Source organism: Ascaphus truei, chromosome 1 (genome assembly GCF_040206685.1).
Source record: "Ascaphus truei isolate aAscTru1 chromosome 1, aAscTru1.hap1, whole genome shotgun sequence".
Lineage (NCBI taxonomy): Eukaryota > Metazoa > Chordata > Amphibia > Anura > Ascaphidae > Ascaphus > Ascaphus truei.
This window is the reverse complement of record NC_134483.1, coordinates 168424211-168439000: the sequence shown is the minus strand read 5'-3', so window position 1 is coordinate 168439000 and position 14790 is coordinate 168424211. Positions and strand designations below refer to the sequence as shown.

The 14790-nt window shown below is 44.9% G+C and overlaps 1 protein-coding gene across 3 annotated transcripts in view; it reads right to left on the bottom strand.

Annotated features, from left to right (window-relative positions):
- The window catches only part of C1H9orf85 (chromosome 1 C9orf85 homolog), a 44900-nt gene that overhangs the window by 15251 nt on the left and 14859 nt on the right, over positions 1 to 14790 (bottom strand). Inside the window, exon 3 of one of the 3 annotated variants that reach the window (XM_075598098.1) lies at positions 10213 to 10219. In XM_075598098.1, the coding sequence (XP_075454213.1) occupies positions 10213 to 10219 (7 nt within the window). Of the gene's footprint in view, positions 1 to 6497; positions 6683 to 10212; positions 10220 to 13868; positions 14022 to 14790 lie in introns of those variants that run through there. The other 2 variants (XM_075598087.1, XM_075598078.1) reach the window with 2 other exon arrangements.

Here is a 14790-nt window from a genome sequence, read left to right as displayed (position 1 = left end):
GGAAGCCGGGTAGCGCCAGCAGCTATCACCACCCCACAACCGCCCCCCCCCCACCCGCGGCGGCGCCAGCAGGTATCGACCCCCCCGCCTGGACCAGCGGCCAGGCCGGGAAGCTGGGAGCAGGTATCAACAACCACCCCCCACCCCCCCCCCTTCGCAACAGGGCAGAGGAAAAAGCAGAGGGGGGGAGGGGGAGAAGGGCGACACACACATACACCACAACATCAACAACCTGACTGACACACGAACTGCCTGTCTGAAACACACACACACACACACACTGACTGACGCGCACACACAAACACACACACACACACACACACACACACACACACACACACTGACTGACGGGCACACACACACTGATGCACACACTGACGCACACACCCACCGACTGACGCAAACACACCCACCGACTGACGCGAACACCGACTGGCGTGCGCGCACGCAAACACACCCACCGACTGGCGTGCGCGCACGCAAAAACACCCACCGACTGGCTTGCGCGCACGCAAAAACACCCACCGACTGGCGTGCGCGCACGCAAACACACCCACCGACTGGCGTGCGCGCACGCAAACACACCCACCGACTGGCGTGCGCGCACGCAAACACACCCACCGACTGGCGTGCGCGCACGCAAACACACCCACCGACTGGCGTGCGCGCACGCAAACACACCCACCGACTGGCGTTTGCGCACGCAAACCCACCCACCGACTGGCGTGCGCGCACGCACCCACCGACTGCCGTGCGCGCACCCACCCACCGACTGGCGTGCGCGCACCCACCCACCGACTGGCGTGCGCGCACCCACCCACCGACTGGCGTGCGCGCACCCACCCACCGACTGGCGTGCGCGCACCCACCCACCGACTGGCGTGCGCGCACCCACCCACCGACTGGCGTGCGCGCACCCACCCACCGACTGGCGTGCGCGCACCCACCCACCGACTGGCGTGCGCGCACCCACCCACCAACCTGCGCGCACCCACCCACCGACGCGCGCGCACCCACCGGCGTGCGCGCACACCGACTGGCGTGCGCGCACACCGACTGACGCACACCCACCGACTGGCGTGCGCGCATGCAAACACACCCACCGACTGACGCGCGCACCCACCGACTGACGCGCGCACCCATTGACTGACGCGCGCACCCACCGACTGACGCACACACACACACACACACCGACTGACGCACACACACACACACGACTGACGCGCACACACACACACACACACACAAAGACTGGCGCGCGCGCACACACACACACGACTGACGCACACACACACACCGACTGACGCGCACCCACTGACTGGCGCACACACACCCACTGACTGGCACACACACACCCACTGACTGGCACACACACACACACTGACTGGCGCACAGACACACACCCACTGACTGGCGCACACACACACACACACACACACACACACTGACTGGCGCACACACACACACACACACACTGACTGGCGCACACACTGACTGGCGCACCCGCGCACCCACTGACTGGCGCACCCGCGCACACACTGACTGGCGCACCCGCGCACACACTGACTGGCGCACCCGCGCACACACACACACACACACACACACACACACACACACACACACACACACACACACACACACACACACACACACTGCATGAAGCTGCAAAGGAGGGGGAACGGAGCTGGAAAGGGGTCGGGGGACCGGACTGGTAAATGGGGGGGGGAGGGACCGGACCTGTAAAGGGGGGGCAGGGGAGCTGGATTGATGGGAATGGGGGACAAACAGAGAGGGGGGAGACAGGGGAAGAGAGAGGGGGTAGACAGGGGAAGAGAGAGAGAGGGGGGAAGAGAGAGAGAGAGAGAGAGGAGGGGGGGGGGAGACAGGGGAAGAGAGAGAGGGGAGACAGGGAAAAAAAAGAGAGAGGAGAGCAGGAACATTACATCCCGGGCAACGCCGGGTCTCTCAGCTAGCTAATACTATTTGTATTAGTTATAGTAATGTGTCTTTAAATGTATACAAAATGACAATATTCTTCTGGCCCTGCTAAATTGGTTCTGATGCAGCTCCTTGGGAAAACCAGCTGAAGAGCCTTGCTCTACGTCCAGTGGGAGAGAGGAGCACCGTACTAATTTTCACACACACACACACACACGCACACGCACACGCACACGCACACGCACACACGCACACACACTGACTGACGCGCACCCACTGACTGGCGCACACACACCCACTGACTGGCACACACACACCCACTGACTGGCACACACACACACCCACTGACTGGCGCGCACACACACACACACACACACTCTTGGTAAGTATTGACAGTTTAACCACTTTGAGGACTGTGCGTTTTGAACAAGCTTGAGAAATCTGTGAGAGACATGTGCATGAAGGCCCAAATGTGTTTTCCCCGTAACATGTAATCGATCAAAAGTGTGAAAAGCAAAGCATTACCTGTTGACCTACATGCTTCCCTCAACAGACAGTGACATCAGACAAAAAGGCAGTGCCTCGAGATCAAACCCTTCCCCCCATTATGTTTATATACAAACTTTAAAACATTTTAGAACACGTTTAATTTTTTAGAATAAAATGGGTCAATTGCCCAGGTGAGCAAAAGAAGAAATGTACCATCCGATATTTCTGTTTCTTTAATTCCTCTATGGTAGCCAAATAGTAAAGGGATATCTCGCCTCCTCACAGCTGGTAGGACAAGCACTTCTTGTGACCACTGTGAATGTGTGGGCGTTAGCCACCGTAGGTCAGTTAGATTCTGTCAAAGCCCTTAAAGGACAAAGCACAAAACACCAATATGGCAAATATAAGATTCAAGGGAAGGAAGTGCACTGCCATACAGGATGTGAAGAAACAGAAATATCAGAAGGTACATTTCCACTTTTCTTCTACGTCCTCTATGGCAGTCAAATACTAATGGGATGTACCAGAGCAATCCCATGAGAACTGTGAGGGAGTACTTCTGATTGAAGCCCCTTCTACCAAATGTCACATCCGCTGATGAGTTAACATCCAGACGCTAATGCTTAGCAAATGTGTGTAAAGACCAGGCTGCTACTTTACACATTTCCTGAGCAGAGGCCGGAGTCTTTTCTGCCCATGAAAATGTGGTGTCCGAGTGGAGGATTTTCTCATGCTCTTCTATGTGCCTCAAATATAGCCGTCATAACCAATTTATATATGGAGGGTATGGAGGCTGCCTGACCCATTCTGGGTCCATCACGATGGACAAACATGAATACAAAACTAACTAAAAAAAAAACAAAACAAAAAAAACTCTCTACCAGCGCTTGATCCAAGTGATAGACTAATTGGTGTGATAACAACAATTGAGTGATTACAATGTGATTACATATGCAGCCAAGGGGGCAATAAACAATGGATTGTTCAAATACAATACCATACAGATACAAATACAAAAAATGTCCCCGGCGCAAAGTGTGGTGATGATAATTACAGTACCATATCGAAAGACAGTCCTGTTTGAAAAGTCAGTCCTGGTAGTAGAATGATTCATCAACAATGTGAGGTAGATTTTCCTCTAGGCGTGTTCCCTTATGTTGTCTGCAATAACAGATAAAGAAAACACACCATTGCGCAGTATACAGACTCAATTGCCCCAACCTGAAGAGGAAAATCCCTACTTACAGGATATTTTCTTGTTCATTCGGGGGAGAGAATCTGTTCTTTGGCTCTCTTCCTCCACCTTGATCTCCACGGGCCCCTCGTGGTTCCTAAGGTGGCTCTCTTCAACTCGGTCTGCGTCGTCCCAGTAGCAGCATACACCGCAACAACCGTGGTTGGAGAAAGTTGAAAGACAGCCTAGTGTACTACGCAAATTTTATTTAACAATGTTAAAAAGCAGCGATGTTACACTCACATTTTGCGAGGGCAAACATGCCGCTCAAGAATGCCGTCCGCAGCCTGTGTCCACTCGATGGTGTGTTGTTCATGACGTCGCGTGCCAACCGATGACGTCAGCGGCGCAGCGCCCGAAGTTCTCCCCACACCACGAGATGTAACGCAGGTGACAGCTTACAACGTGCACTGTACTAGGCTCCTCCTCTCTACGCATTTCGTGACGCTACGTCACTTCCTCAGGAGATGAAGGAGTCCAGTACACTGGTGCCTTAAGTACATGCACTAAAACTTGTATCTGCCCACAAATGGGCGGCGATCATTTTCGTCACTTAACTGAGTAATTGCAGGACCAGAAACAGCTGACTTGATATACTGTGCTGTTAGGGTCAAACCAGTCCTCACTACTACCCTTTTAAAATATCAAAAAATATAAAATGACTTAAAACATGTTAAAACATTAAATTAATAAAATAAACACTTGTACTATAGTTGATTACATAAACCTAATGTTTAACATTGATCATATTTACAAATTCAATAGAAAACGATAACTACATTGAAGAAAGATGAAACAAGCAGATTCTAAGGGTCTTTCAAAAAGGATGCCAGATCGAAATCAATATTTAGACCCAATGGGGACAAGGTTTTCAGGACATATATCCAATAACTTTCTCTTTTGGACAACATGCCAAGCCTGTCTCCCCCGCGCCAATTTGGTTTTAGATGTTCAATACCCATACATATAAGGCCATCAGGAATCTGATTATGCACTAGCTTGTGCATAATCAGATTCCTGATGGCCTTATATGTATGGGTATTGAACATCTAAAACCAAATTGGCGCGGGGGAGACAGGCTGGGCATGTTGTCCAAAAGAGAAAGTTATTGGAGTGGACACAGGCTGCGGACGGCATTCTTGAGCGGCATGTTTGCCCTCGCAAAATGTGAGTGTAACATCGCTGCTTTTTAACATTGTTAAATAAAATTTGCGGAGTACACTAGGCTGTCTTTCAACTTTCTCCAACCACGGTTGTTGCGGTGTATGCTGCTACTGGGACGACGCAGACCGAGTTGAAGAGAGCCACCTTAGGAACCACGAGGGGCCCGTGGAGATCAAGGTGGAGGAAGAGAGCCAAAGAACAGATTCTCTCCCCCGAATGAACAAGAAAATATCCTGTAAGTAGGGATTTTCCTCTTCAGGTTGGGGCAATTGAGTCTGTATACTGCGCAATGGTGTGTTTTCTTTATCTGTTATTGCAGACAACATAAGGGAACACGCCTAGAGGAAAATCTACCTCACATTGTTGATGAATCATTCTACTACCAGGACTGACTTTTCAAACAGGACTGTCTTTCGATATCATGATGGACAAACAACCTAGTGGTTTTCCTATTCCTATCAGTCCTTTTCCCATATGTTGTTAGAGCCCCAACTACATTTAGATTGTGCCACTAACATTCGTTTGTCAGAAATAGGGTTTGGACAAAATGAGGGGACCAGGGCTCGACAAATCCACTCGCCTGTGGCAAGTGCATTTTGGCTGCAGACGAGCTGCCATAGCCACCTAATCAACATGCGGTTCTTTGAGCCTTTTTCCCTGCAATTGAAGCTGTGCGCCATTAAAAGTTCAAATCCCAAGCTTCCGATTGGTCGAGGTGCAGAAAATCGTCACCCCAGCCCTCTCCGTGACTGATTGGTGCGTGCTGCTGCCGAGACGCCTGCAAGAACTGAAGGCATGTGTATGCGGCGCCTTCTCCCTCACAGCACTAGCAGCACCGCGCAGCCCGTCGTCCCCTGCTCTCCCGGTCTCACAGCGCAGCCGGTCACCCTGTCGCATCGCACCAAGCCGCCGGTCCCCCTGCCTAACCACGAGCCGCCGGTCCCTCGCTCAACGCAGCCGGACCCCGGGAGTCTCCTGTACCCCGGTCTCACCTCACAGCCCTTGCCGCCACCATGTCGTGGGATGGGAAGTACCTGGTTGTGGCTATAGTGGAGTATGGCCGCTCTGCCTGCTCTGTGTGGGCCTGTTGCAGGGGCAGGATCACCAGGAGTATACTCACCACTATTCTATATCTGTACCCCCTCTACTGTATATGTATCCCCCCACCTCTACTGTGTTTTTATCCCCCCCTCTACTGTGTGCAGCTGCAGCAGGACCAGGAGCAACTGGACCGGCTGCTCTATGTGCAGGTAACCGGGGTTGCAGTTCCAAGGAGCAGTTCTTTCCTCTTACCTCTGTTCGGGAAACCTTTACTGATACTTTTCTTCGGGGGCACGCTCCTGTAGAACAGACTGAATAAACGGAGTATCTAGGGGACTGCTCATGCAGACACTGCTTCTATCCTATGGGACTGATACATTAAACAGTGGCTTATGCTTTGCTATCTCACTATACGAAGATGATTTACATGGACAGGGGTTCATGAAGGAAGTGAGGGGTACCTTTGCCACTCAGGTCATTGAAGGATGTTCCGCGGTGCGGTTCTGTCTTTCCCCCTCTCCCTCCATCCCATCCTCCCTCTGCCGATCGGTCTCACCGGGGACGCATTGCCCATGCCCATTTGCAGCCACTATGATCGATCGTAAGAGATACGATTGGACTGTATAGCACTCACATTTTCATTATGGAAGAACTTTGCTCATGATTCATATATTTTTCTGTCTGTGCAGTTTGATATTCATCCATGTCTTCATTTTGGTGAGATTTTGAAGAATTTTCTCCCTGAATCTAGGTCTCACCGTGCAGCACTGGTCTTTTTGTTCTACTCCCATCAAAGCTCTGTGCAGCAGAGATCACCTGTACCGTTTAGAAGAATGCTATATATTAGCCAAAAGATATCTTCCAAAATATAAAATTGGCTATCTTGTTAGAAAGGAAAGGTATACAGGGATATACCAAAGAAGTAAACATGGGAAGGATGTTGATCCTTGGGGTAATCTAATTGCCAATTCTTGGAGTCAGGAAGGAATTCATTTTTCCCCTTAAGAGAGATCATTGGATAATGTGTCACTGGTGTTATTTTGTTTGCCTTTCTCTGGATTACTGTACTGTAAGTAGGGATATAGAATAAGGTTTCTGCTGTCTAAATTTGGCATAGGTTAAACTTTTTTCAACCTCATCTATTATGTAACAAGGACTAAATAGTAAAGTATAAATGTAATACAATATATAAACGGTTATGTCAAAAACAAATGTTATTAGTTCTTAGGAATTTATTACATTTATTTAAATTGGGGTGGGGTAGGGGTGGAGCTAGGCGGTGAGTAGCTTTTTGGGTAATTTGTCAAGCCCTGGAGGGGACTATAATATCCTGATTAATATTAAGAAGTCTGGTACTACTTTGGTTTGAAAGTGTGAGAGAGTCCATAACACCATCTTATCCTGGTGTATGTGACAAAATGGTTCGCAACATAATAAAGCCTGGAGCCCAAACCAACGTGCTGTAGTAATTGTGGTTAGAAAAACTACTAATTGTAAGTAATCTCAGAGAGCTTGTGAATCGGTTCAAAGAAGAAAGAAGCAGTGAGTTGCTGTAGCAGCAGGCCCAAATCCCATGAAGGAACGGGATCCTAGAAGTTGGCCTAATCCTAGTCACTGCTTTAATACATTTAGAAGCCAAAAAGGATCTAAGGCAATCTGTTTATGATAGAATGTGCCTAATACAGATGCTTGGACCCTATGAGATGGGTTTTAAACCTTCTGAAATCCTTGCCCGAGGATGTCCAGTATATTAGGGACTTTTAGCAGCAAAGGGTCCACCTTTCGTAACTTACACGAATGTATAAATGTCCTCCATATGCAATAAGATTGTAGAAGTCACTAGCTTTCTGGAATGCAACATTGTCGATAGAACTTAATTGAAGAAACCCTGTGCCCTTAATAACCTTTCAAGTTTCACACTGTAAATCTGAGCAATTTAAGATTGCTTTCCCAAAGTGGACAATAATATGGGAAATGGCAGAATAACCATTACTTGTTTATTCCTTGCTGAAGCAGAGGGAATGGGTGTTCAAAAAAAATAAATAATCAAATTTAACAGATGGAAATTCAAAGTAAATTGCGAAAGCATCACTGGCTATGGCTTTCTTGTGGGTCTCCCAAAGATAATGCAGGAGTCCTCATTAGACCAAGAGATGAGGAAAAAAACACGAGAGGACTGCTGCATTACCTCGGGGAGACCCACATTGAATTCCCTTTCACCATTTGCTCCAATCAGAGAGAGAATTAGTCTGATATGCCATATCCCTAAAAGGAAATTGGTGAGTGGAACTGATATACAGGCATACCCCGCATTAACGTACGCAATGGGACCGGAGCATGTATGTAAAGCAAAAATGTACTTAAAGTGAAGCACTACCTTTTTCCCACTTATGGATGCATGTACTGTACTGCAATCGTTATATACGTGCATAACTGATGTTAATAACGCATTTGTATAGTCTCCCCGCTTGCGCACAGCTTCGGTACAGGTAGGGAGCCGGTATTGCTGTTCAGGACGTGCTGACAGGCGCATGCGTGAGCTGCCATTTGCCTATTGGGCGATGTGTACTTACTCGCGAGTGTACTTAAAGTGAGTGTACTTAAAGCGGGGTATGCCTGTACATTAATTTAGAAGGCTACATTAGCACTCTGGTCGCACTACTGTTTTTTTTTATTTTTTCCATATTCGTACTGTAGATGTCCTGTGCTCCCCTCACTTGGAAGACAACAAGAATCGTATAGACCTAGGAACAGTCAAAGGTTTTTTTCTGAACTGCTTTACAATTTATTATCATACGCTATATATACACTATTGTTGGTGTTTATCATTTCACTTCACATTTTTTTGTGTTATCACTATTGTGTTTTAATATTTGTTTACTTTCAAGTTCACAAGTTATAATTACTCACGTGTACAATTGATTCCTTTTTGCACGTTTTTCCCTATTGTAATTGATTATATATATATATATAGTGTATATTAGCACTGAAAATTCTGCTTTCAACCAGCCGACTAGGAGCGCCCGATTACATATTTTCCAGAGTCAGAAATGTTCTGAATCTTCATGATATTTTTCATTTCTAGTTCAAAATACCTCGCCGAGAAGGCGGAACTGGTTGAATTGCCATATTGGCCAACAGATCGTGAACCCATTTTAGGCCCGTGTTCTTCTCCGGATTGTTTAAGAGGCCTGGTTCCTTGAAGCAAACTTGGCATTTTCAGGAACTCCAAGGAATACCCATGGCCTACTGTATCATCTGCTAAAACCCAGTCTGTTGTTTGGACCTAGCGGTCCAGAATTCCCACCAGTTTTTTAACCTCATGCTTTGTTCCGGAGATATATGCGTTTGGAATCTTCGGTTGTCCAGAAGGTTAATATGAAACACTCCCTGGAGCCCATTGCAGTCTAGTAGTTGCCATGGTAACCACAGACGCTCGAGATTAAGAACATTGTGTTTTCTTCTGCGTCCTCTATGGTAGACAAATATGGATAGCTCCTCCTTGTCAAAGCTGCTAGGCTTTTCTTGTGACCACTATATGAGGGGGCGTTTTCCACCTCCGGCCAGTTATTTTTGTCCTACCTAGAAAAGACGTCAGGCAGGTTCCCTGCCAGTTTAATTTTTTCATGTATTATTTTGTTCTGAAGGCCACACACACACACACACACACACACACACACACACACACACACACACACACACACACACACACACACACACACACACACACACACACACACACACACACACACACACACACACGAGAACAGCTGGCACTCCTTTACAAATAGTATGGTCAGGTGCTTGCTCCATACTCTTAATAGAAACAATTCCGCGATCCCCACCAAGATGGAAATCACAAAGCAGCACTCAGAAATTGATAACCAAATAAGTGTATTTAAACACAAACAAAGCACACATGCACCAGCTTTGTTTGTGTTTTAATATACTTATTTGGTTATCAATTTCTGAGTGCTGCTTTGTGATTTCCATCTTGGTGGGGATCGCGGAATTGTTTAAATATATATATAAAAAAAAATTTTTTTTTTTAATGCTTTCGAAAAAGCGCAAGACAATATATAAAAAAGAAAAAAAATGTAATGCAGGAAAGTGCAATTGGTGCAGGCTTTAACCCCCTTTGCTACCACAGGGCCTGCTGGCAGCGATTGGGCTAAACAGGCCACTGACACAGGGGAGGACGGCACCTTTAAGAAACTGTTGCAAAGTTATAGCCACTGGATCAAAAGGCAAAGAATCTCAGGTAAGAGAAAAACAGCACTACTTTTTTTTTGAAACGTCATCTTTCAATTTTATGACAACCTGACGACACCTGTGCAGTTAAAAACGTTAACACTTTCTAAGATGGATGGAACAGAGTAATGGCTATTACTCAAATGGAATCAAATGACGTGACATTCTTAGAGTGACTCAGTGTAATGTCATGAGATCAGAAAAGCAAGACGTTTGAAATCAAAGGCAGGTTACACCCCTTACAAGTGTGTCTCAAAATGTTAGTCAAATTACTTTGCAAACTTACTGAGCTTAACAAAAATGTTTTAAAAAAATCCCTTTAGGCCAACTGAGTCATTTCTCCACGGCCAGGCTTGCTTCTGTCTCATTGATCTTTTTGGTGTTGGCAATGACAACTAAAACTGAACCCTCCTAGCCTTTAGGGATAAAAGGTACGCGTTTTGTTTCCCTTAATAAAGTATGTAAAGATTGTCCTTCATTTTTGAGACTGCAGTTTGGAAGGAAGTAGTAGAGCCTATAAAAATATATTTCAGATTAAGGCTTTTCATATACATTTCCATCTCCTAATTAGAAATGTGCAAAAATTACACTTTGCAAACCATGGGAATATGAGCTGGTTTCACGGGAAGTGAAGTTTCACATGCATTTTTATATTCTGCACATATTCATCTAGATCAGGGTGGCCAACATTTTTTCAGGTATGCAAATAAAGGGGCACACATTTTGTGTTAGGCCACTGCCCTACTGTCCCCCCTCCTCATCCATCCAAGAATTTTACCCTTGAGAGTGCGGGGAGGCCCCATGGCGGAGGGGTGCTGGGGCCCATTGGGCAAATGTGGATGTGGGCCATTTCACATGCTACGTGTTGGCCACCCTGATCTAGGCCAGGGGTGATCAACTCCAGTCCTCAACCCCTCCCCCACAGTGCATCAGAATCCAAGACTGATTTTGCAATTTCTATACCCCTGTAAACATTGGCAACGTATTAAGTGGGAAATCTCACAAAAAAATATGGCAGTTGGGATATCTACACCTGATATTAGGAAATCCCCAAATGTATTAAATCTGTAACACTCTAAATCGCAGTGTAGCTCCTAAGTGGTCTTTAACTAAATCAACATAAATTGTGTCTTCTCTAAAGTAGATCGCAGTTCAAATGCAAACACATGCCAATGGATTGTACATTTGTTCCAACAGCAAAATAAATCGGATCCTTTGAAGTGGGACGTGTGGGACTAATATCCCACCATGTGGCATGTTCATAAAGTGAGGCTGGTAATCCTCTATCAGAGAGCCATAGCTTGCCATTTTAACAAGGTCACAGGCAACTCAAAATCTCTATTACTCAAGAGATTTTATGTACATACCCAAAAACAAAATTAGGGCCTTTTGAGCACAAGTTTAAAAGTTATGACTTTTTTTTGGGAAGCAAATGCACCTTTAATGCAAATGTCAGGGGTCAGTTATTCAGAGCCAATACTGTACAATACAACAAATCCAAATAATGCCAATGATTAGTAATAAAACATATGCATGCAACTGGTATACTTACAGTACAATTCACAAAGTATATTTGTTTAAAATCTAAATTGATGGGGGGGGGGGGAAAAACTTGCTATACATTGTATTTATTTATGAGAGATGACCTGCTATACTTTAAACCAATATAACATTGTGATTGATCATTCTGGAAAAAAAAATGGTCATATGATATATGTGATGATCAATATATGCCCAACAAGCAGATTTTATCCGAATGACCTCATCAGACTAACACCCACGGGATTGTCTCCAGAAGGCACTTACATATCGACACATCTTCCAGGAACAGGAGTAGCACAGATTATTTAACTCACAGAACTAACAACTCAAAATTTCTAAATATGAGAAGACCACACATTTTGTTTGACAAATTGTTGTATATTGCGCTCTGTAAATCCTAATTGGAATGCATATTTAACGACAAATATGGATCAAAATGTGAAATATGAACATGTATTTGTGATTTTATTCTGACTTTGAAATGTGACCAAAGTTTAGCAAATGTAGATTACCATTACATTCAAAGAGAACCAATACATTATTTTAGTGAACTCTTTTCTGAAATTATACTGGACATATGGTCCAAAAGTCAAGTTTCTTGACTCATTCCACATACATACTGTACTAATAAGCATGTAAAACATTTACAAGTTTTTTTTTTTTTTGCAGCTGTACAATGATATTTATATGCACATCTTGATGCTAAAATGGAAAGTTAACGTTACATATTAACGCAGCAGTCTGGCCTGGCCTCCTTAATGCTTTAAAATTGGAACCTCCGATTCCAGAGATTCTTATCTGTGAAGTTACCGGTCTTCAAGCTCCCATCTGGGGAAACACCATGGCTGACAAATGTCGCTGAAACCGCAGGACAAAAAGCGACAACAACATTGGTTGCGGTTTCCTACTGGACGATACTGGTGGCCATATTTAATTTTCCATGAGGGAACACTGGTACCTCAGAGACCAGGGGTCCATGAAGTAAAGCCCTCCTGGTTTCCAATTAAGTTATTAGAAAAATACAAAAAAAAAACAAAACATATATAGATATAGATATATATATATCAAATTTTGACGGAATTTCTTCTTTAATTGAGCAGATGCAAACAAGCTTCTCTGAATGGGTGCCAACTACAGAAATTGCCATAAAAAGCATGGGCTGTCATTGGATAGCTGAAGAAAATGCTAAAAAAAGCCATTTATTACCTCGTCATAAGTTCAAAGCTTTTAGCCCTTTCAAATCTGAGGGCATTTGTAAACTCCAATAATAATATTCCTGCTAATAACCCAGACAAATTATATATATTTGTTTGAGACAAATCTGCATGTCGTACTACTACTACCTGTGATATTTTTAATTTACTGGTCACATATTTCAGAATTGCCAACATGAAAAAAAAAAAATGCAATTTTAAATAAAGTCAAGTAAACACAAAAAGGGAGAGATATAATCGCTTATGTGAGAGATATAATCATGTGTGTCCTGGTGTATCCTCTCCTGGAGCCATTAAGCAGGACAGGATACACGCCAAGTGATTCTATATATTCTAAATTTGCTACTGTACAATACTATTTGCTTTGGGTACATCACATAAGGGAAGTACTACATTCATACAGCGTGGGAACGGGACAGGAGAACGGGTCCTCAACCCCCTTTTCTTGTGACTATTTGTAACGTCGGTGTGTAATTTCCCTATATGACAGTGCTCCAATAGAATTTTTGTTTAATGTCGTCTTTATGATGAACCTCCGAGCCCTTGATAAAGCTTGCAGACACTGGACCAACAATCTTTGTCTCTTTAACGGACAAGTATTTGCTTTCTTATATAGAGTTGATATACTGGTTAACAGTGCAATTAATGCGAGACAGTTGCTTATAATCCACCATACTGAGATTATGTATCCTTGTATCTTGGATATACATTGGTCCATGTGATTTACGGAGTCTATGTGCATATGGTGTTTGCATATATTTTGTCTGTTTATGTTTATTCTTTTCAATACCTCAGTAAAATTATATTTTGAAGTAATTATCTGTTGTCTATTGCTGTACTTCATTCTCATTGCTGTGCGCGAGGGGAACCATTTTGTATACGACTTCTAACTAGGCATATATAAAAACCAATTTAAAATTGTAAAATGCTTTCCAGCATTCAGCATGTTAGAATGATAAAATACACAGGATACAAGGAAAATACACAAATGTAACCCTTTGGCTGCCACGTACATCAAGATTGCTGGCATATCAAGGGGGTGATTTCCGTTTAGGGTTTCGAGAGTTTTCCGCCACCACGTGAGTCGTACTCAATCAGGTGATCACAACCCGGAAGACAAATGCCACGGTTTGACTGGTCTTTGGGTGCTCAAACAAAACAAAAACAAAAAAAACACTTTTATACAGAAAGAGTATGGATACCATATTTTTGTAATACACATTTTTAAACAGAACAAAAAAATATATAAATATACAATGATATACAAAAAAATAATTTTTTTTAAATCTGTGTTTGCATTTGTTTTTAAGTCTATCCTTTTGTGGCATGTGGGATAAGAAAAAAAACCTAGCCAAGCACAGCCTGTATAAGTATTGTACATCAATTACAAGCAAACACTGCTCACATATGGGCGCAGATTAACGCGGGCATGGGAACCTCGATATGGTCTCGATTCCCCGGCACTTTAGGGGGAGTCCGATCATCTGTTCCTCCGGCGCTGGCATCCTGCACCAGATCCCGGAGGTTTAGACAGTCTCGTGAGACTTTGCCTCCGTCACTTCCGTGCCGCCTGTAAGCAGCTTCACATCTCACTTCCGTATTTGGGGTCCGCCGTAGGAGATGGCTGATTCTCTGAAGTCTCCGCGCTCAGCAATGCGTAGCCACGACCATTAACCCTATGCATTTCGCTCGCAGGGGCTTAGTCAGGATTGTGGCTACGCATTACTGAGTGCGGAGACTTTAGCAAACCAGAGAATCAGCCACCTCCTCCGCCGGAGGCGGGCGGCGAATACAGAAGTGTAAAGCTGGAAAGTGGTGAAGCTGGTTACAGGCGGCACGGAAGTGACGGAGGCAAAGTCTCGTGAGACTGTCCAAACCTCCGGGATCTGGTGCAGGACGCCAGCGCCTGAGGAACAG